Source organism: Capsicum annuum, chromosome 7, assembly GCF_002878395.1.
Source record: "Capsicum annuum cultivar UCD-10X-F1 chromosome 7, UCD10Xv1.1, whole genome shotgun sequence".
Lineage (NCBI taxonomy): Eukaryota > Viridiplantae > Streptophyta > Magnoliopsida > Solanales > Solanaceae > Capsicum > Capsicum annuum.
The window spans coordinates 205,416,100-205,438,734 of NC_061117.1; the positions used below are offsets into that span (position 1 = coordinate 205,416,100).

General features: G+C 31.7%; 1 protein-coding gene across 3 annotated transcripts in view; it reads right to left on the reverse strand.

Annotated features, from left to right (window-relative positions):
• The window catches only part of LOC107878337, a 17,188-nt gene extending 7,519 nt beyond the window's left edge, over positions 1-9,669 (reverse strand). For 2 of the 3 annotated variants that reach the window (XM_016725288.2, XM_016725287.2), the window contains exons 1-2: positions 2,329-2,557; positions 1,780-2,195 (exon numbers count right to left, since the gene is read on the reverse strand). In XM_016725288.2, the coding sequence (XP_016580774.2) occupies positions 1,780-2,181 (402 nt within the window). In that variant the 5' untranslated portion in view covers positions 2,182-2,195; positions 2,329-2,557. Of the gene's footprint in view, positions 1-1,779; positions 2,196-2,328; positions 2,558-9,022 lie in introns of those variants that run through there. The other variant, XM_016725289.2, reaches the window with a different exon arrangement.
• Between the last annotated feature and the right edge of the window lie 12,966 nt (positions 9,670-22,635).

Consider the following 22,635-nt stretch of genomic DNA (forward strand, 5'->3'; position numbering starts at 1 on the left):
TATATATATATATATATATATATATATATAAGGTGTATAGAAACTGTATCATTGTTGTATAAAATCTATATATGTATAAAATGTGTATAGAAACTGTATAATTATTATTATATAAAATGTGTATAAAAATTGTACAATTATTGTATAAAATGTGTATAGAAATTATATATATAACGTGTATAGAAACTATATCATTGTTGTATAAAATCAATATATGTATAAAATGTGCATAAAAACTGTATAATAATTGTATAATATACATATATACAATGTGTATAAAACTATATCATTGTTGTATAACTATTATGTAGAATATGTATATGTACAAAATGTGTGTGAAAATTATATCATTGTTTATTAAAACATGTATATGAGTCATTAAAATATGTTAATTTAAAAAATTATATTTCAAAAAAAGTAAAAAAATTTATTTGATTACGACATTATAAATTAGTATTTGATTATTTTAAAAGAGAACTACAAAATTTTATTTAATTGTTTATTGATAGAATTAAAAAAAAAAGATAGAAACATCAGTTTTTTAGAAAAAAATGAGCACAACCAAAAAAAAAAGGGGAAAAGGAAGAAAGCACAACTACCAGGAAAAAAATAAATAACCAACAATGAAAAAATAACAAAAAACAAATATAATTTTTACACTTTATATAATAATAATAAAAGAAGCAAAAGGAGCAACAATAAAAGTAAAATAAAAAAGACAAATTTAGAAAAATAAAAAAAAGAAGGAAAAAGTCAAAGAAAGTTGCAGGCTAAAAAATGAGATTTTGAAACATGAACTATTTTCGTGTCTTTTTTTTTTTCTCAGGAGACTATTTTTGTTTTTCTCCTAAAAATACTTTGTCTGTTTAAAAAAGAATGACCTAATTTAACTTGACATGAAATTTAAGAAAATAAAGAAAATTTTTAAATTTTCTGATGTTAAAATAAAGATACATCAAATATACCAAAATGTACTTCAATCTTGTGGTCTTAAGCATATCATATAAAAAATTAAAATTAAAAAATTACTAAAAAAAAAAAAAATTCATTCTTATTTAAACGAATTAAAAAAAAATAGGTTATTTTTTTGAAAATCGAAAGTAATGTTATCTAAAAAAATAATAATGTTATTGGCAGAAGAGTCCGCGCTAAAAGCCCAACAGTTGTCCACTCAGAACACCCACTTGTCGTCCTATAGCTCTGTTACACTTTTTTCTTCTAGCCCTTTGTGCCAATAAGGAAAAAGCCAAAGCTCCACGCCCATAAATATCGTTGTCCCCACCGAATACTATTCTCTCTTTTTTAAAAAGATATACTCTCTCTTTTCATTTTATTTTATGTATTGTCATTTGATCGGGCATAAAAAGATTGTTACTATTTTTTTTTTTAATTAAGTGGACCTAATAAAAATAAAAATGTAATTATATTTTTAAATATTTTTATTAAATAAGAAAACATGGCATTTTGTTGGAACGAATGATGACACATAAAATAAAATGGGAAGAAGGAGTAATAATTTAGATAAAACAATGTGCAATCCATTTGATTATTTCGACAAACCCGTTTAAAATTGGAGTACTACTTAATTTAAGTCTGATTTAGTTTAAAATCTTCAAATTAAAATATTAATTGGTACAGATTTAGTCAATACCAGTTATATGACACAAAATAATAATACTATCCTGACCCATTTACCACTAAAGTTAGGAGAAAAATAGTTAGAAAAGAATAAAAATAAAAAGTAATAATGGAGAAGAAAGGGGAAAAGTAAAAGCTTACATTGAGAGTACGTTGAATGAACTTGGCTCTTTTCTTGGGTCGTTGAGGTAGCTTTGAGCCTTTGATGGCCATGAAATCCTCTTCTTTCTCCTTGTTTGTTAACCCGATCACAAACTTCGGTGGCCACACCATCGGAAGCGCCTCGCTTCCTGATGAAGACCCACCTCCTCCTCCTCCTCCTCCTCCTCCTTTCTTGCTATCGTGCGCAGTTTCCGGCGATGCAGACCCACCTCCTCCAGCGCCTTGGTGGTGGTGATTGTTGTTAGCATCATCATTATTGGTCTTAGCGTTTTGATGCTGGTGGTGGTTGTTAACGTGCGCAGCACTGCTTCCTCGCTTATCGTGCGTACCCACCTTGTCCGAAGAAGCCATCCCTCTTAACCCGTTGCTCCTTTCTCTCATCGCAGTTTGAATTCCTGAGAGCATAACAACAAAACACAATTGGTCATATAAAAAAGCCTCACATATAGAAACAAACAAAAACAAATGTGTTTTTTCCTTTTGATATGTAATTCTCAAAATTAAACCTATAGGGAAGAGTGTAATTACCAAAATGACCTTTGCGTTTGTCTTAGATCTGAGATTCGCCGAATGGGGGTGTTTTGGGGACGTGGATGGAACTATCTATAATGGAGAAAACTAATAAAAGGGAAAAAGAAGGAAGTAAATCCGATGTGCAGAGAGAGAATATGAATGATTGCAATTTGTAGTAAAGGATTATTAGTCTCCTATACTAGATTGAGGAAAAAAATAAAAGTGAAAAGAGGAAAAATAGGATGCAATGGCAGAGTAGGAGCCGTCCGATTGGAATTCTAGACAAGATTACGTGTCTTGATAACAAGCGTAGACCCACATACCTAAGCCCCTTGTTTTGTATAATGATTTAAAATTCTAAAAATTACACAAATATACAACTTATAATATATATAGTACTATATTATGTATATTAATAGAGAAAAAGTAAAATAATTAAAAAAATGAGAGAGAGTATAATTACTTTTTAAAAAGTTAATATTTATGTTATTTATACTTTAAAATTAGCTTCACATGTATATATATTAGTACTACACGAGCATCATCTCAACCACAGCCCACTCCACCTTTCTCCAACCAACAGCTCAATATATACAATCAGTTATTACATATTTTTTAAAAAATAAAATCAGTTATTACATACTTATTTTTTAAAAAATAAATAAATATTACTCCTACTACTTTGTCCATTCTTCACATATTTTCACTTGAAAAACTTATCTATAACTTTGTTCATTTGCTATTTTCCCTATAATACTGATGTACCAGCATTTAATTCAATCTTTAATTATTTTATTCTTACAAGTGTGCCCTATCTCCTACCACAAGAAGAAAGAGCACACATGTCCACTAAAAATTAAAGAGGATAAGAGCATATCATCTAGTAGTTTTTTTTTTTTCCCAGTCACTAAATCTAATTTGGAGTAAAGTTGTCAAGAGCATACAAGCAGATAAAAGTAGAAGGATTTTATGGTGTATTCGTGCGGAGTATTTTCTTATTTTCCCGTGTTTTTTATTACACAAATTTTTTGAAAAACACGTTCACCAAGAAAAAAAAAATTTCAAACAAAGAAAAGAAAAACAACTCCCTGCAAAAGTTTACAAAAACAAATTGTGACATTTATGTTTACTGTATGTATCATCCTCACCGACCAAATGCCTAACTGTTATCCCTTGACCATTCCGCTCCGTCAAGCCCGAGGCCCCAGTCCCAACATCCTCCCACCTCTATAGTTTTTTATTAAATTACATATAAATGCTATTGAAATAATTTATTTTTTCGGCTTACTTACCCGTTACCAAACACTAAACATAAAAAATCTAACTTGTTTTGCAAATATACATTTTCTATCAAAAGTATCCTCCTTCATACAAAACATAACCAAGTTATTCTTGAAATTATTAATTCGTAAAAAGTTATTCTATAATTTTATTCTAACCAAACATAAAACAAACTTATCCTAAAATAAATTTTAAAATTAATTATCACTCATCTCTGGTGCCAAAACAAGTTAATGTAAAGGACAAGAAGCAAGGAGAGCCCATGTCAAAGTCATTTGATTAGATTATTCAACCCAAACAGAAGCACATAATTGACCCGAAAAATGTCACTCACTCCGTTTTATAATAAATTCTCGTTTCATAATAAATAAATTGTTGAATTTTAGCATACAGACTAAGAAAAAACTATTAAAGACATAAATTTAACACAACTTTCCATTTTTACCCCAAAAAAAGAAAAAACTGACCTTGTAATACCTTTTTAAAAATTAATTGGTTGTCAAATTATAAGGGTAAATTTGAAAAAAAAAATCAATAATTCACTTACTTTGAAATACCAATAAATATCCCAACAATTCACTTATTTCGAAACAAAGAGAGTATATTTTCTCAATTGATAACTATATAAAGACACAATTTCACTTTAATCCTTACTAATTTCATTCATAAGGTCTTACTCAATTACAGATAATGATGATACATTTTTTAATTAAGAACAATTAGCATTATCAATTTTTTTATTTTTTAAATATTGTATTCAATTAAGATATGCCACGTAAAATGAGATGAATGGAGTAATAAATTAAGAGGATCAATCATTTAATAGTAATCCACCTCATTAAAGCCACATTGAAGAGTCACCAATCATTTAATCGTTATTCACCTCATTCAAGCCACATTGAAGAGTACGGAACTAAAATAGGTCATGTTTTTTAAAAGAAGTACCAAAATATATAATATTTTTAAAATAGTAATAAAAAAATATACTGAACTCATAAAAAATGAGAATTATACACGTCTTACTCAACGGCAGATCAATAAATGGAGTAATTTTTTTGGAAAGGGCATAAAACACACAAAAATTGTGAGCTGTCCATTTTATTTTGACATAACTTATAAAAGATGTAAGTTATTCATTTTGTTTTGATATAACTCACATTTTTAGAGTTACGTGACTCACAAAAAATGTGAGTTATCCATTTTATTTTAAAATAACTCACAAAAAATGTGAGTTATGCACTTTTTACTTAACGACAGACGGAGTTAACTTTTTTGGAAAGGACATAACTTACAAAAATTGTGAGTTATTCATTTTATTTTGACATAACTCACAAAAAATGTGAGTTATCCATTTTGTTTTGACATAACTCGCATTTTTGAGCTATCCATTTTTGTGACTTATGTTAAAACGAAATGGCTACAAAAAAAGTGAGTTATATGTTACATAATAAATCTTCCCCGATCTTCTATGTGTTTGACATATAACTCACAAAAAATATAACATATAATATAACATATGACGTAAGAAATAGATAAAATAAAATCATTAAAAATATATAATATTAATAATAACACAAATTAAGAGAAATTATCGGTCATTTTCATTCAAAGTTTCGTTCAAATCAGGAATTGAAAATTGTGTTGACATATTACTCGACATGATGTATTGGGGAGAATTCATGTCAAAAAAATATTATACTGAGTTAAATGAGCATTAACAGCACTTGTTGGATCATCAAATTGTGTATGTAGATTTGTATGTATCGGAGACTTTGCAGGACAATTTTTACGCTCTTAACATAAACTTGAAGAATATTCAGCTTTATTTGACTAGCATAGCAACAAAGAGCCCTCAAAAATCCAGTCAACGACTCATCGTCACTGATAATTCGTTCTCCATAATTTATCATTCCTTGTTATAAGAAGAAATTTGGATACTGTCCGATTATAAATAAATCAAAATTATCACTTTTTATTTTCATTCTTCTAAAAATTCTCTGTAACCAATTGAAATTGGATACTTCGCGTTGAACTTGGAGACATACTACAATATATTATAGTTCCCTCGTGAATAATTTCACCATCCCCAAAGAAAAGAATTTAACACGTTCAGAATTTATTCTTTAAGATTTGATAAGATAAATTGAGTTTGAACAAAATTGAAAAAGAAGAATTGAAGTTGAAGAAGAAGAATTCAATATAAAGAAGAATAATTTGAAAAAGTTATATAAAGAATGAATGTATACTGTTTAAATAGGAGAATTTGAAAATTGTATAACTCACTGTTTTTGTGAGTTATTAAAATAAAATAAATAACTCACATTTTTTATAAGTTATATGTCAAATAAATAGAAAATCGGAAAAGGTTTATTGTGTAACATATAACTCACATTTTTTGTGAGTTATGTCTCCATTTTGTTTTGACATAACTCACATTTTTTGTGAGTTATATTAAAAAAAATAGAAAAACTCACAATTTTTGTGAGTTATGTATAAACAAAATAGATAACTCACAATTTTTGCGAATTATTCACTTTCCAAAAAGTTAACTCCGTTTATTGAGTTGTCGTTAAAGTAAAAAGTGCATAACTCACATTTTTTGTGAGTTAAGCAAATTTTTGTACCATTTTAAAAATATGACATATTCTGATATTTTTTTAAAAAATATGACCTATTTTAATTCTGGACTCCGATGAATGACATACGCACTTGGCCACTTGCGTTCATTCAAAAATCAGAGCACTTCCCTCCTCTTTTAGCGTATCCACAAACGGTATAAGGAGGTCTAGAACACCTAGTTAAAAAGGTAAGGAGCCGTTTGATAAGGTGTATTTATGTGGATAATTTATAAATTAAATCGTGAAATTATTTAATATAATATTTGATAGTAAATTTGAAGTCATGTATAACTAATACATGCATTAGTTATACACCCTAAGGGGTCGTTTGGTAGAGTGTATTAAAAATATAATGCATGTATTAGTTTTTGTGCATTAGTAGTACCTTGTTTGGTATCATATTTTTGACTATGTATAACTAATACTTGTACTAGTTATACACTCTATTGTGTATTAAGGTGTGTATATACACACCATTTGTCATGTATTAGTAATGCAAGAGTTTCAACACATGTATTAATTTATTAAATGACATTATTAACCCTTAAATTATTTCCCCACCTTCTATTTATCACATTTCCTATTCCTTTCCAACCATTTTAAAAAATTGCTTTCTATTTTTTTTACTCTGCCATGGCAAAAGAGAAGGTTATGTTCTTTGCATCTTCTTCCTTCTCCTTAACCAACATTTATTTTTCTCACAACATTTGCTTTAGGTCGGATGCTTGTACTGGATCATGAATGTTGTTATTGGCAAATGTTGAGAAGCTCTGAAGTGCCCTTTTATTTAAGCTGGAAATGTTGGATATTAGAATCGAACGGGACGAACAGTAGAGGAATTGACAGTGAAGATTTATACCAACCTAGCTGGTTTTGGATTGAGCAATGTAGATTTTAAAAGAAATAATCTTGCATTTGTTCTCTTTGGATTTGAGGAGAAATGAAAGGTGGGTTGCATTTGTTCTCTTTGGATTTGAGGAGAAATGAAAGGTGGGTTTTCATAACTGCTACTAGTTTCTTGTAAGCGGAAGGGTTAAAAGGAAGGGCAATTCAGTTTTAAAATATCCTTTTATAAAAATTATATAAATATATATCATCTTTAATACATTAAACCAAATATTTTGTAAAAAGTAATGTATGCATAACTAATACCGGCATTACTTATACTTGCATTAATAATACAAGCATTACTAATACACCTAATTTAACATTATTTTTTATATAATCTACCAAACGACCCCTAAATGATATTATAAGGTGTATAACTAATACACCCAATTTAGTGGGATTAATAATTCATGAATTGTAATCCATGGATAAACATGAGTAAGACAAAAATACCCTTAAATATCTTTAATTTTTTTCAAAAAAATTTCAATTTATTCAATATAAGTTACTTCTATTCAAGTTATCAAGATAATAATATTCCTCCAAATAATTTTAGTCATAAAAAATCAACTACATTAACTCTAAAAGATAATACTTATTGGTCAAAATTTGAAAACAAATTGCATGATTGCATATAAGCTTTAATTTTATAAATAGAATATTCACAAATAAAAATAATTTTTCTACTTAAGTTTAACACTACACGAAACACAATTTTATGTTAATAATAATTTTATTATCTCATTCAAAAGTTACAAGTACCTACCTTCAACTTAAGAAAAACACAAAATGGGAACAATAACAAACAAATGATGAATAAATAAAGAAAAGATAATAATTAAAAAAATAATCTCATTATTACTAATACAATCTTATTTAATACTATCTAATACACTATACCAAATAACCTAACAATTTAATAACATTAGCACACGTGCGATGTATCAAGTGTTAGGTACACCATGCCAACTTTAAATTTCAAGAACCTTTGTTGCACAATCATTCATAGTTTTTTCACATAACGAAATTGTGCTTCATTTTCTTTAGTTGGATTCTTGCAATAAGAAAGCGTTTTAAAAAAAGATTGTGCTTGTAGTAGTAACTGCACTATTTTTCCAAACTTAATACTGACAATCTAATACTAAGACATCTCCAACCATCCTCAAAATGAGATGGCGCCAACTCCGACCCATCTCTATTTCTTATTATTTTATTATTATTTATATTATATATAACATTTTTAACTTAATTATTACTCCATAAATTATATAATTCATTCATTAAACTCTTAATTATATTTAATGATTTTCTAATATAATATCTTTATTATATTAATTCTAAATTTATATAACATCTTACATTAGAAAATAATTACGAATATTAGAGACTTGTTTAATGATCTTATATAATTTATAATATGTTAAATTAAAAATACTATATAATATAATAATAAAAAATAAAATAGAGGGAATAAAATATGTTATGTACGTTTCACAAATTAGAGCATATACTCCTGAAAATTCAGCTATACTCATCTGAATTTTTCTTTTATCACTGGAGTTAATAATATTTAATAATGTTCCGAAATTAGTAGTACAAATTTTCAAAAGTTAATATTTTATTCTTAATTTATTTGGCACTTTTCATTTTCTAGAAATCAAATCACCTAATAAGTTTGACCGTGAATTTGGGGACATGAAATCTTTTTAAATAATCAAAATAAAACTTAGATATTAAAAAGTTAAAAAAAAGGTCAAAAGTAGACTTGTTTTAATATGGAAATCCAAAATGTGATACTAGAGAAAATACTAGAAAAGGGAGAATACAGGTTAGATTATCTGTCCTTACTGACTTCACAAAGCACGACGGCGCGTGTATAATCACGCGCTAAGCAAGCATTTTCACAAGGAAAAAGTTGTTACCTGAGAATTCGATGAGAAGGGGAGGCCGCTCTCTGCCGGAGATTTAAATAACAGTTACCATTAGCACCCACAACAGTGGGTTGATTGCCGGAGTCTTTGTTTAAATCGGATCTCACAACAAGTCGATCAACTCGAAGCGGGTTTCTCTGAACCGCCACCAAATCGGCCGAGTCAGTATTATTGTTGTTGTTGATATTCTTATTTTGTACCTTCATGCACCAAAGTCTTTTCCGGTTCCCCCATTGTAACACGAAATTAGATGACGTCGTCGTAGCAGCTGACTTTGTCTCTTCTGATTATGATGAGATGATCTCAATAATAATCCCTCTCTCGAATTTTTCTCCATCTCTGCCTTTTATATAACTCAGCCTGTACTACACCCAATCAAACACACACATTAATGAACTATGGTTAACCCTTTTCCCGTTACTATTAACTCCAGTTAGTTTCCACTAATTTAGTGGCAATTGAAACGAAAAAGGATTATATTTTTGAAAATTGGCAGAAAATAAATTCATGCGAAAAATAGAGTAAATTACATCTAAATTCAAGAAAAAATGTACAAATCCAGAAAGATCAAATTTATGAAATCCGATAGAGTTCTGGTAAAACTGTACATAGAAAAATAAGATTTTTATGGGAAAACTAGATCAATGTTTGAACAATATCACACCCCTTTTTTAACCAAAAAAATTGATTTTCAGGTTTGAAGGGTTTTTATTGTCAAAGTGACAAAAAAATAAAAATTTATTTCGAAAATGATTATTTATATTCAAAACTCAGAGTCGTCACTTGACATAATCGGGTGTGCCAAGTCACCTTTGAAAATCTTTTTTTCAAAATTGTTTTTGACTCTTTTAAACTGTTCCGCGAACAAAAATTCCGGTTAAGGAATTCTGTTGACCAAGGGAAAGGTGTTAGGCACCCCTCGATCCCGTGGTTCGACCACGATCGCTTGAGGGAACGTGTCGACTAATTTGACATTATGAATATATAAACCACTCAAAACACACAAACTAATCAATCAAACAAACAAATAAACAAATCCAAAATTATAGTATACGGTCCAATTATTACAATTCAAAAATAGAAAAATGCGAAAATTAAACCTACATGCGAAAATTAAACCTACACTAACTTAAACTAATCCTAAACTATGCTCCGATGCTTTACCCGATGCCTTGGACCTTCATCACAAACGTCCTTCAAGTACATAATACGTCGGGGTATTTTTCGGTGAATAAATACATAAAACCTCGGGGCATTTTCTGACTAAATGAATACACTTGAATCAAGTACGATAAACTAGAAAACATTCACCACACATACATTCAAACTTTCAACATTCAATGATATCCCTAAATTTGCTTACCCGAACCTAAACTTTGCTGATTCTGTTTCGACCTAGAGCATAATACTATCGAGTTCGATAACATTAACAACCATTTCCAATCCACAACAATTAATCAACACAAGCCGATATTCACTTTTATAGATTTTTAATCCCCACCCCAAATAACCAGTTTTAATCCTTAATGAGATATCATTTCATCACATAACCCATAGTCAACCCATAATCAAGGAAATCAAACACCAAATCAAAACAAACAATGATTCATATCATCACAAATCAATCAACACATTGTGTTCAATTTAAAACATCAAATATGACAAACAACGAAAGAATAGAATTGGACCTCATTTTGACGAGTAATTTTCAATTAAAACAGAGGAGCTTTATCGATCTGGAACCTCGAGCTAGCCCAAAACAAAATCCTCAAGCGAACAACTTCAATAACGAATGAACACCAACTCGGTATAATCGTCTTGTTCCGTTTTTCATCGACCCAAACTGAAATCGAGAAATAATGAGATGCCCATACCTGAATCCATAGTCCCTTTAACTGTTTCGACCATTTTTCGGCAGTGTTCGACGAAATCTGATAGAGATATATCGGTCTAAGCCGCTTTTGGTCGGAATTCCGTTGGGGTTTGGTCAGATTCGGAACAAGGTTGTTATTGTGGTGTCATCGGAGCTCCGAAAACAACAATAACTAATGAAGAGGATGGAATTTCGACGGCTATCAGGCGAAACTCGCCGGAGCTGTACCCCTTTTTCTCGATTCTTACTCCCTCTCTCTCCCGATTCTCTCTTTCTCTCTCAATTCTCTATTTCCTCTCTCCAATCTCTCGCTCTCTTCTCGCCGTCTCTTTGTGTGTAGTGATGTGTGTGCGATTTTGGTGGAGAAGATGAGTGTATGGAAATGAATTGTTGTGTTCTAAGAGGGTGATGGAATTCTATGAGTGTATTTTCCTTTTTAGTGAGGTGTTGTCTTCTCCCGAGTTCTCAAAAATAGAAGAACCTCCTCATATGCGTGCACTGTGTGTATATATGGAAATTTCCCGTGAAAAATGATAAATTGTGTGTTGTGTGTAGGGGTGGCAAACGGGCGGATTAGATTGCATTTGGACGGGTTAAATATGGATCGAGTAAAAATGGTTTGGATTGCAATCCGCCCATATAAATATGGGTCAATATGGATTTGGTCAAATATGGATTGGGTAAAGATGGTTCAACCCACTTTAATTCCTAAAATAAAAAACATAAAACTTTTATATCATATCAACTTGACTTTTTTTTCGTATGTTTTTTTTTAGTTTTTTTCTTTTTAGTTTTTTCTCTCTCTCTTCTATATGTAGCCTCTAGTTTTATTTTTTTATTTTTTTCATTTCTTTTTTTCTCTCTCTTCTATCTCTACCCATTGCTTATCTTTGTTTTCTTTTCCTTTTTAGTCTCCTTTTTTTCTATTTTTTAATTTTGTTTTGTTTTTACTCCTTTCTCATTTTTTTTTCTTTTTTAATTGTATTTTATGTTTTTTTTTATATATTTTTTGAAGAACATGGTTAAGTCGAATACAAATTATGGATGATGACTGAAATATTATAACCACTCAGTATATTTGTATTTACCATCATTTTTTTTTTCTTTTTCCTTTTCTCCTTTTTCATTTTTTTTATTTTTTTCTTTAATTCTTTTTTTTCGCTTTTTTTTTTTTTTCTTTTTCTTACTTTTTTCTCTTTTTTTTTTTTTTTTTTTTCTATTTTTGATTTTCTTCTTTTTTTATGATAACGAAAATACCCTAAGCGCATATTGATTTATATTCGTCCAACATTTATAATTTATGTAAGTACACTCAAGTGGACTCTACCTAATGGACAGATACAAAGATAGTATCCTGAAAGGTCTTGGGATTACATTCATCAAACCAAATATCTTTAGCAGTCGCAAATTGACATACAAATACTAATGACACATTTGCATTGAATGATACATTGTATATTTATATATTTTAGTCTCGAAAAAATACAATTAATTTATACACTTATTTGTATATAAATACAAATGATAAATTGTACATATTGATAACTAAGCTATTCAAATACAAATAATAAAATCATTTGAAATATATAGTACGATACAAATAAATTTAAAGTAAAAAAAATTTATAAAATATAAAATACAATGAAAAAAAATGAGGAAAAAAATATAAAAAAAGAAGAAAAATGACAAAAATGACGAACCAAGAATGAAAAAGGGAAAAAACGTAAACACACAAAAAAAAGAATGCGAAGAAAAAATAAATAAAATTGAAAAAGAAAAAAATTGATGAAATAGAAGAAAGAAAAAAAGTGTAAGAAACGAGTAAAAAATAAGTGGAAAAAACCAAAAAAAAAAAGAAAAAAGAAAAAAAGTAAATTAAAGGAAAAAGGAAAGAAAAAATAGTAAATTAAAGGAAAAAGAAAGAAAAAAATTGATAATAAAAAAAAAGAGAAATAAATGAAAGAAAAAAATAATAATAAAGGAGTGAGACTATGGATTATATTTAATTGATAAGAGATGTTATAAATTGTATAGGCTAAATGGAATAATTAGAAGTTTAAATTAATTAACCCATGTAGGTCTCAAGCGAATATAAATGATGAAAAAATGAGAAAGAAAAAAAAAAGAAATCACAAGAAACGAGTAAAAAATAAAAAAAATAAAAAAGCAAAAAAGTAAATTAAAGGAAAAAAGAAAGAAAAAAAAATTAGAAAAGAAAAAAAAACTAAAATTTTAAGCATAAATGGATGATCTCTGTGATTAAATGGTTACCCATATTTTACCCATTTTGTTCATATTTGTATGAGCTTTTAAAATGAGTTGAAGTTCATATTTACCCATTTGAAATGTAAGTGATCTAATTCAATAAATATGGGTTAAATGGACTCTTTTCACAAATATGGATTGAAATAATATTATTCTATGGCCCCCCATTTCCAATCCACAACAATTAATCAACACAAGCGGACATTCACTTTTACAGATTTTCAATTCCCGCCCCAAATAACCAGTTTTAATTCTTAATGAGATATCATTTCATCACATAACCCATAATCAATCCATAATCAGGGAAATCAAACACCGAATCAAAACAAACAATGATTCATATCATCACAAATCAATCAACATATCGTGTTCAATTCAATGCATCAAATATGACAAACAACGAAATAAAAGAGAGAATAAAATTGGACCTTGATTTAACGAGTAATTTTCAATTAAAATAGAGGAGCTTTGTCGATCTGGAACCTTGAGCTAGCCCAAATCGGAATCCTCAAGCGAACAACTTTAATAACGAATGAACACCAACTCGGTATAACCCTCTTGTTCCATTTTTCATTGAGCCGAACTGAAATCGAGAAATAATGAGATACTCATACCTGAATCCGTAGTCTCCGTCACTGTTTTGATTGTTTTTCGACAGTGTTCGACAGAATCCGATGGAGACGTATCAATCTAAGCTGATTTTGGTCGGAATTCCGTTGGGGTTTGGTCAGATTCGGAACGGGGTTGTTATTGTGGTGTCATCCGATCTCCGGCGAGCTCAGGCAACGACAATAACCAATGAAGAGGATCGGATTCCGACGGCTCTCAAGCAAAACTCGTCGAAGCTGTACCTCTTTTTCTCGATTCCTACTCCCTCTCTCTCCCGATTCTCTCCTTCTCTCTCAATTCTCTATTGCCTCTCTCCGATCTCTCACTCTCTTCTCGCCATCTCTGTGTGTGTAGTGATGTGTGTGTGTGATTTTGGTGGAGAAGATGAGTGTATGCGAATGAATTGTTGTGTTCAAGAGGGTGATGGAATTCTATGAGTGTATTTTCCTTTTCAGTGAGGTGTTGTCTTCTCCTGGGTTCTAAAAAATGGAAGAACCTCCTCATATGCGTGCACTGTGTGTGAATATTATTCTGTGGGCCCCCTCCTTTTCTATATTTTTTGTTGTGTATTTTGGTTAGGAGAAAAGGAATAAAAAATACAAGGGTGGGGGGTGAGTGGGGTAGGTAGGGTAGGGGCAGGGTATGGATGAGGCGTAAAAATTAGTTAGGATAAGGGAATACTTAATTTGTTAGTATTTGTTGTATTGTTTTCTCGTGGAGAAAGTATAGAATGGTGAGGGTACATGATAAAATTAGCTAAAAATGAACAAAATTTAACTTTGGAAGGAACAAAATTAGGTGTCTATAGATACCAGTAGAAACAAAAATTGCAAGAAAGACAGCAGCGATACTACTGAAATGGAGGGTTTCAATATTTCGCACACACAAATCCTATCCTTGTATAAACGTTGTGGCGGTCAGATGCTACTATGGAATTTCAGAGTGTAGCTACGGAAATTGTAGATTTTCTATAACTGAGCATCTGAAAGAATAATAATGGATGGCTTTTGCATTTAAAAATATACAAAGACCATACAAAGATTTGAAAGCAAAAAACTCATGTTTGTAGAATTTTTTTTTTTTTTTTATAGAAAATGTTTCGAGAAGCAACATTTCACCGGTAAGGTGGAAGTCCTTGAAATTTCAGAAATCTGAAGAATTAGCCCCAAATTGCTTCCAAAGAAGAAAATCCCGCCAAAAAGTCTCATTGGAGAATCAACAATTTCACCCGTAGTACCAAAAAATCTTAAAATTTTCAGAAAAAATCTGAAGGAATCATGAAAAAGTAGATGTTTTGGACATGAAAATGGAGTGAATGAAAGATACTATCAGATATCGAGTTGAATTCCGATCTTTCAATATTTTAAATTGATCCATTTTGATCAATCAATTGTCCTAAGGGTTTGTTTAGTTAGGTAATATGTTATCAATTAATAATGATCGAATTCTAATTGTAATAATGAAATTATTTAGTGGATGTATTTTTAGTGAAAGATGTTTGTTCATTGAACTAAACCTGAGATATACTTATCTCTGTAATATGTAACAAACGTCTAATTCAAGTAGATAAATTAAGACAAATTTTTATTTCAATTTTAACTTTATCTTTGTTTAATAATTGGAAGAAGGAAAAATCTCACTTTATTTTTAATCTCGGGATTGTTATGTGGGATAAAAGTACCATCACAGTTTGATATAACTAATCTTAAGATTTTAATATCTCAGAATTGCAAATTCAACCATACGTGAGATAAATCAACTTCAAATTAAACCAAACGACCCCTGACTAAACAATAAACAAGTGTGCTACATCCTATTTCATGCATCACTAGTCCATAGCCATTTATAGAAAATGTATTGAGACAATAAATTAAATGTACCTTTCTTCAAAGAACCTGGAATTTTCATTGGGGACGAGGTAACTGATGGCATATTTCACTTCTTTCACCAAAAAATAAGCTATAGAAACTCATAAACTGTTCCTCTAGGACACTAATATCAAAAGTTAAAAAAATTCATCCACTTTGAAATAATTTAGGCCTATATTTTATTGGATTGTATTATACCTAAAAACCGTTGTAAGATGTTAACTAGTGGACCACAAAGAGTAATGGACCCTACTTGAGACAATCACCAATCTGGATTTGTCCCTGGAAAATTTTTCACAAATAATATTACTTAAGTCATGAGTAATTGAAATCTAAAACTAAAAATGAACTGTCTTAAACAAAAACTATTGGTAAGGGTATGGAAGGAATGTCATTAGTCTAAATGCATACTTAAAGTGGATATGATCAGTTCGAATAATACTTTAACATCTCGAGGAGTGGAATCAAAATTTGAGCGCAATGAGCACCACTAACTAGTACGCATGCCATAAAGTTGGGTGTTATTGTATAGCTTGTGTCAATTTAGTTTAAACTTAAGATCTAGTTGTTGTAGTTGTCCTTGGTAGCAGCTTTTTATTCTTGTATGTAGAGTTATAAATGACTAAACGAAAAGACTCGAAGAGCGCTGTCACCGAATTTTGAACTCGATCCACATCCCACTCGCATCAAGATGCCACAAGGCACAATCACCAATTGTCCCTATCTAAGATGTGTTTGAGAGGACCATTTAAAATATATAGTAGTAGTTTTTCAAGATATATTGTAATGCCCCGAATCTGATACCCGGAATGCTACATGGTGCTAACAATCCCGAAGAACCACTAGCTAATCCATGACTGATATCTGTAACTGAGCACTGAATAATATACTGTAAAATATGTGGAATATAAGATGTAAGACCATAAGGTTAAAAATTGTAACATAACTGATAAAAACAATGTCTGAATATGGTATAACAATACCAAAACTGATAATAAATGTCTGAACACATCTAGTCTGAAAGACTCTAAAACTATACTGTCTGAATAAAGAGTTGATGGGACATGCCCCCAACTAACTCCATCTACTGAAATGTCTAAATACTGAATGAATGAAATAATCAAATAATATCATCCTCGAATGATGAGGACTCACTGCTAGTCTGTCTGCTGAACGTCTGATCTACTAAGGATGCTTTGGATCTCGTGCTTCTAAACCTATGGTATAAAAACACCATAGCGCAAGAGAAAAATATGCGTCCGTACGAGAGAATGTACTGGTATGAAAGTGAGGTAGGCTGAATGCATGGGTTCATATGCATGAACAATACTAACTGACTAAATAAAATAAATGTGAGAATACATGCATGAATACGTAACTGAAACTAAAATTGTGAAAACACTGATTATTGATTCTGAATACTGATAACATGGATTTCTGATAACTGATATAACTGATACTGAACGACCGTGTCTGACAGTCTAGGTTTTGATGGAACTAGCTGAGTTTCGTACTGAGCTGAGTGACTGTATTTGACAGTCTTGAATTCTGTAAAACTATCTGAGTTCTATTACACTGAGACTGAGATTGTGAGAGGTAGTCATCTAATTGACATACCCCTAATAAGATATTATAGCTGTGTTGGGGCCCAATTTGTAATCCCAATCGGAAGGGTGGCAATACCGCGTCACTGGTAAGGACAAGCTGTGAGTGACCCTCGTATGACAGTGTCCCTAAAAGAGAATGGTGGGACCCTCATCTGACAGTGTTAATCCACCTAATCAACCCTTATCTGTCAGTGTTGATATCTCAACCTATGCTGGCTACATAGTTCTGGAACGCAAGGATTGCTTCTAAGGATCACACCCTCTGGCTGTCAGTATGTGCCCTCATCCTTGGGTTCACTCAGTGTTGGATCCAACTCCCATATGAATAGACTCTGAACTGATTATACTGGGCTGAACTAAGTTCACTGAATTCCATTGACTGATGAAATATTTCTGATGTCTGATAACTAACTGAGATTACAGGATTGATACTGAATTTGCTGAGTTTTTCTGAGTCATGAGCTGACTAAATTCTACTGATCATGGCTTTACTGAGAGTATCATGAAAACTGTCACTGGATCTAGGCATACAACTAACTTGTCGGGTACAAGTACCCCCAAGACTCGATAGCATGAAACTGATAAAACATGACACTTCTTGTACATAGGAATATAATCCATAAATCATAATACAATCATTGGGGAGAATCATGAGGCACGTGATAGTCATAAACTTATACATGTAGAGGAATGCATTCAAATATATCATGGTTTTCTCAATTCTAGTATCATGGGCATTCCATCAAACAATTACAATGGATGCAATATCATGTGAGTCCTTTGAACATAAGAGTTAAGTATGGATTCATCATTTGAGTTTTATTGAGTTATAAGGCATAATTTCTATTCTCTTAGGCATTTTGTCAAACACTTAGCATGCATAATGTAGGACATAGACATAATCATCAAATTAATACATCATAATTTCACAAACATCTCAATTGATAGGTTTTTATGTCACATACCAACATGGATTCATGAAAACACCTTAAAAATTCCGACTTGGGAATCATACAACAACATCAACATGCTTATAATCAAGCCACAGCATAAATATCACAATTTATAATTTAAAATTAGATTCTTGGGCTTCATGGATGAAAGAAATTCATGAATGAACACTTGACATACGTTATTTCTTGATTTTACAAAGATTTACGGAGAGATTCTTGAATTTGAATCTTCAATTGAAAACCCTAGGCTTATTGTTGATGGATTTGAGAGAGACAACTATAATTTGGGTGAAAATGGCTGAATTATCTGTTTTTAGGCTTATATAGGAGTGAGAAATTAACTTTTTTGCCCTTGAGGGCGCAATCATTTAATGACAAAAAAATTGGACACCGACGCTACAAACAACGTGGAGCGTCTATGACTCCGACACGATACTCGATGCGTCATGCCGTGATCATGTCGAGCCTCAGTTGTTTTAGCTCTGGCAGCTTGCACAAATGGTGACCAACGCGATTGGCGACGCGGCACGCCAAGATCACGTTGGTCCACTGTTTTGGATTTCCAAACATGATCTAAACGAGTTTTGAAAAATCTAAAACTTGTCCTGATCATGAATTAACAAGAATATCAACCATTGAAGGACATTAAGGCCGCGAATTAAATATCTCCAACTTTTGTAGACTAAAATAACCTAAGTCTGGAAACTTAGCTAGAATTTTTTAAGTCTGGGACCCCTTGACAAGCTTAAAGAACTGAATTAAGCTTAATAATTCTATGAGGTCTTACATATATACACACATATTACATAAGTTTTTCGATGTTAACTAGTATACAAATACTTCTCTTAACAGGCTAAGTCTGCCTCTAAACATTCCAACACACTTATGTTAAATGAATAGTGACACGTGTGAGGAATGCATCTAATTTTTATTACCTAAAATTATTGAGTAGTCTAATAATATTTCTTTTCCAGCTAAGAGTAAGAAGTGATAGGAAAAAAGGCACTTTGTTTCCCTTCTTATTTGTACTGATTATGGCGTAATCTAAATTGATCATTCAAGACATCAAATCATAATTGAATTTTTAAGTATCATCTTACATCACCAAATTACAAATCAAGAGGTTGAGATTTTGAAGATGATTTATTAATTACGTAATTATTTTGAAGAGGGGCTATAATGTCAATACAATGTTCTTTGACAACTTTACTTGTTTGTCTAATTGACACTTTCGGATTGATAAAAAATAATATAGGTGAGAAGTGTTAGAGTGCGTGCCCTATTAATTTTAATATTTTACTCTACTGTTTGTCTATCTGTGGAACAAGTAAGTAAATGTGGTTCACAGAAGTAGAAACTGAACACAATATTTTTACGTGGAAAACACCTGGCTCAAGAAAGGTGTAAGAAACCACGACCTGTACCTCTACAAGATTTAACCCCAACTTCACTGTAACTCTTGATCCTCAACAATAAACAAAATTACAAGACTTATTATAAACTAGGAATTAAAACTTCTAACTCCTATAACTACGAAAAACACAAATCTTCCCAAGATAAGTATTCCTAAGTCTTTGAGTTTCCTAACTTGAAGACCCAACTCCTAACTCAGTTTATAGATCACTGAGACTAGAACAATGGCTCATTATAACTCAAAGAACCTACTTATTACATACAGTCTAAGACTTGCTAAGTAAAGGACCAAGTTCTTCTTCAAGTGCGTGAACTATTTTGCTGATTGTTGACTATCTTATCAGTGCATGAGTGCCTTATTTGAATGTCGTTTCTTATATTTAAGCCAACACCTAATGGAGTTCTTTAGTTGATGTATTCTTATATATTCACTAGGGCTCCCAGGTAGCTTTAATCACTCTTTTTATTTGAATAGGACTCTTTTCTGCCGTCTCCCTCTTGCCTTGTTTGAGTAGGACTCTTCTCATTTATCTCATGATCTATGCAAGACTTCTTAATCAACTCAACTTCTAGATGCTGCACTTATCTTCTCCTTTGCATCTGCTTTAACTTATGTGACAAGTGTTGAGTACATAATACTTATCCACTTCTGTTTTTGCGTAATATCATCTTATCAACAACCTTGCCTGCAGTTATGCTTTGTGTACTTTGATGGAACATCTTTCACAATATGTTTCATTCACGTGTTTATCCTCAAAACTCTACATGCCCTAAGAAATTCTCCCTTTTTGATGATGACAAACTCTGCAGCTCAACATCATTTTTCAATCCTGACATACTCAGTAAAGGATTCAAAATAGAAGATCACAAAAATGAAACAAGTTAGTCAATTGGGTTATAAGAACTGTATAATCTGTTCTTCCCCCTTTTGACATCATCGAAAAGCTGGTCCAACAAGTGAAAATAGTTTAATAATTCATGGCCACTGGGGCTATCACTAAAACAATCAAGACTTAGGGCAATAAACCAACAATGCATTAAGAAGACAAAAGTAGAACACATAAAGCAAAAATTTATTTCATTCATGGAACAGGATACAATTATCATAACCCAGTAAGATTAATAAAGAAGAAAAAACTTAAACCAAAATACAGTAAAGAAAGATGCCTAAGACACTAAGAAAGGCTTAAGTGGATGAAGAAGAGGAGATAAGGGAGGTCAGCTTCCTAATAATATCAGCATTGTCAGCTCTTTCCTTTTCCAAGGTAGCTGTGAGGAAAACAATTTGAGCTTGAAGATCCTATTTCTCCTCCTCATGAGAAACCTGGGTAGCCTTCAATGCAGCTTATTCCACTTCTACTTTACCCTGCTTGGCAGCAAGAGCATTCTTCAACCTTTGTATGGGGTTGTTAGCACTCCTCATAGCAACAGGTAACATAGCATGGTTTACAGATCCAATAACATTCTTTGTGGTCTGCAGTGACCACACTTTGATAGGGACATGAAAATTTTCCAAAACATGTGCAAGCCAGAACTCATATGGCAAAATATGGCCATTTGCATCTTGGAGTAAGACCCTTTTCATGTGCTTGATGATGAGTCTAGGAAGGTCTATTGGAATTTGAGAATCTAATAGTTCCATCAAGGTGAGATCAAGGAAATTAGCAACTGTTATTTTTTCCTATGTAGGAAGGATCATTTTGTGAACCACATCAAAATAAAACTGATAGAGATGGGACATCTCATTCTTGAGGACCCTACGATGAGTAAGGAGAATAGGATTTCTAAAGAATTTTTTGGATATATCAAGAGCTGATGGGAGATAATCAAAAGGAGGCCAAGCCCCCTTCACATAATTAGCCCAAACCCCAGTAGGAGCATTTAGAATTCAACTCAGATCAGTAGGATAAAGATTGATGGTTTTCCCATGAACAGTGATGGAGAAAATCTCCCCAATTGCAACCCCATTAGTGTAAGACTCATAAACTTCATTTTTTCCAAACTCTCTTTGATGATCACCTTGCAGAAACAAGTGTGACAACCCCTGAGCTCTTAACTTTGTGACCAAAATATCCATATTAGGTCCCCCAAAACTAGTGATAACTCTACCCCTAGCCAACTTTTATTTTTGAAAGTGAAAAGCATGAGCTGACTGAGAAGTTTTGTCAGTAGTAGTTTCCACATAAAAACAAAATCAAAGTCAGGATCAATCTTAGGAGAGGGTGCAGAAGGAGTATCAGGGAGAAACTCAGAATCAGAAGAATTGGAAGGAACAAGTTCCTCAACCTATTTCTTTGATTTGGAAGCAACCCTTTTTCCAGTGGACTTAGAAGAAGACAAAGGTTTGGAAGTAGTTGTATTTTGAAACTGGGAGGATGGTTTTGAAGAGGATGAGGGTTTTGGGGCCTTGACTTTAATTGATTCGCCTTTTCTCACAGAGCGAAGAAGGATATCAGGGGTAGAGAAAGTGTGAGGAGGTGGATAATCAGAAGAAGCTACACATTTTCTTTTACTTGGTTTGAGTGCTTCTTCCAAGGAAGCATCTTCCCATTGCTTTTTACCTCGAGTATGAGGAGTGTGAGGAGTAGGAACAACAGGAGTAGATGCACCCATCACTTGGGTATCAATAATGATTGGGGTTACAGAAGATTTGCGTTTCGATCTTGACTTTCTGGGAATCAGATTGGAAATGGGTTCATCATCAGGATCAAAAATTTGAAGTGGTGTTAGTGAGGGTTTGGACTGGGATGAGGCAGTTGAAGAAAATTGGGCGAACGAGTTTGGAAAATTTTTAAATGCAGCAAAATTAAAGAATTTTAAAAAGATTGGAGGAGGGGTTAAAGGGGGTAAGGTGATATTTGGATGAATAACAATGAAGGTGAAAGGGTTTGTGACAAATTTTGCTGATGAGGAGGTTGAAGAAGATGAGGAGGACGCCATGTTTGATAGTGAAACAAGAAATTATTATTGGTTGTAGAGAGGTTTAAGAGGGAATGAATGATAAAAAGAAGAAAGG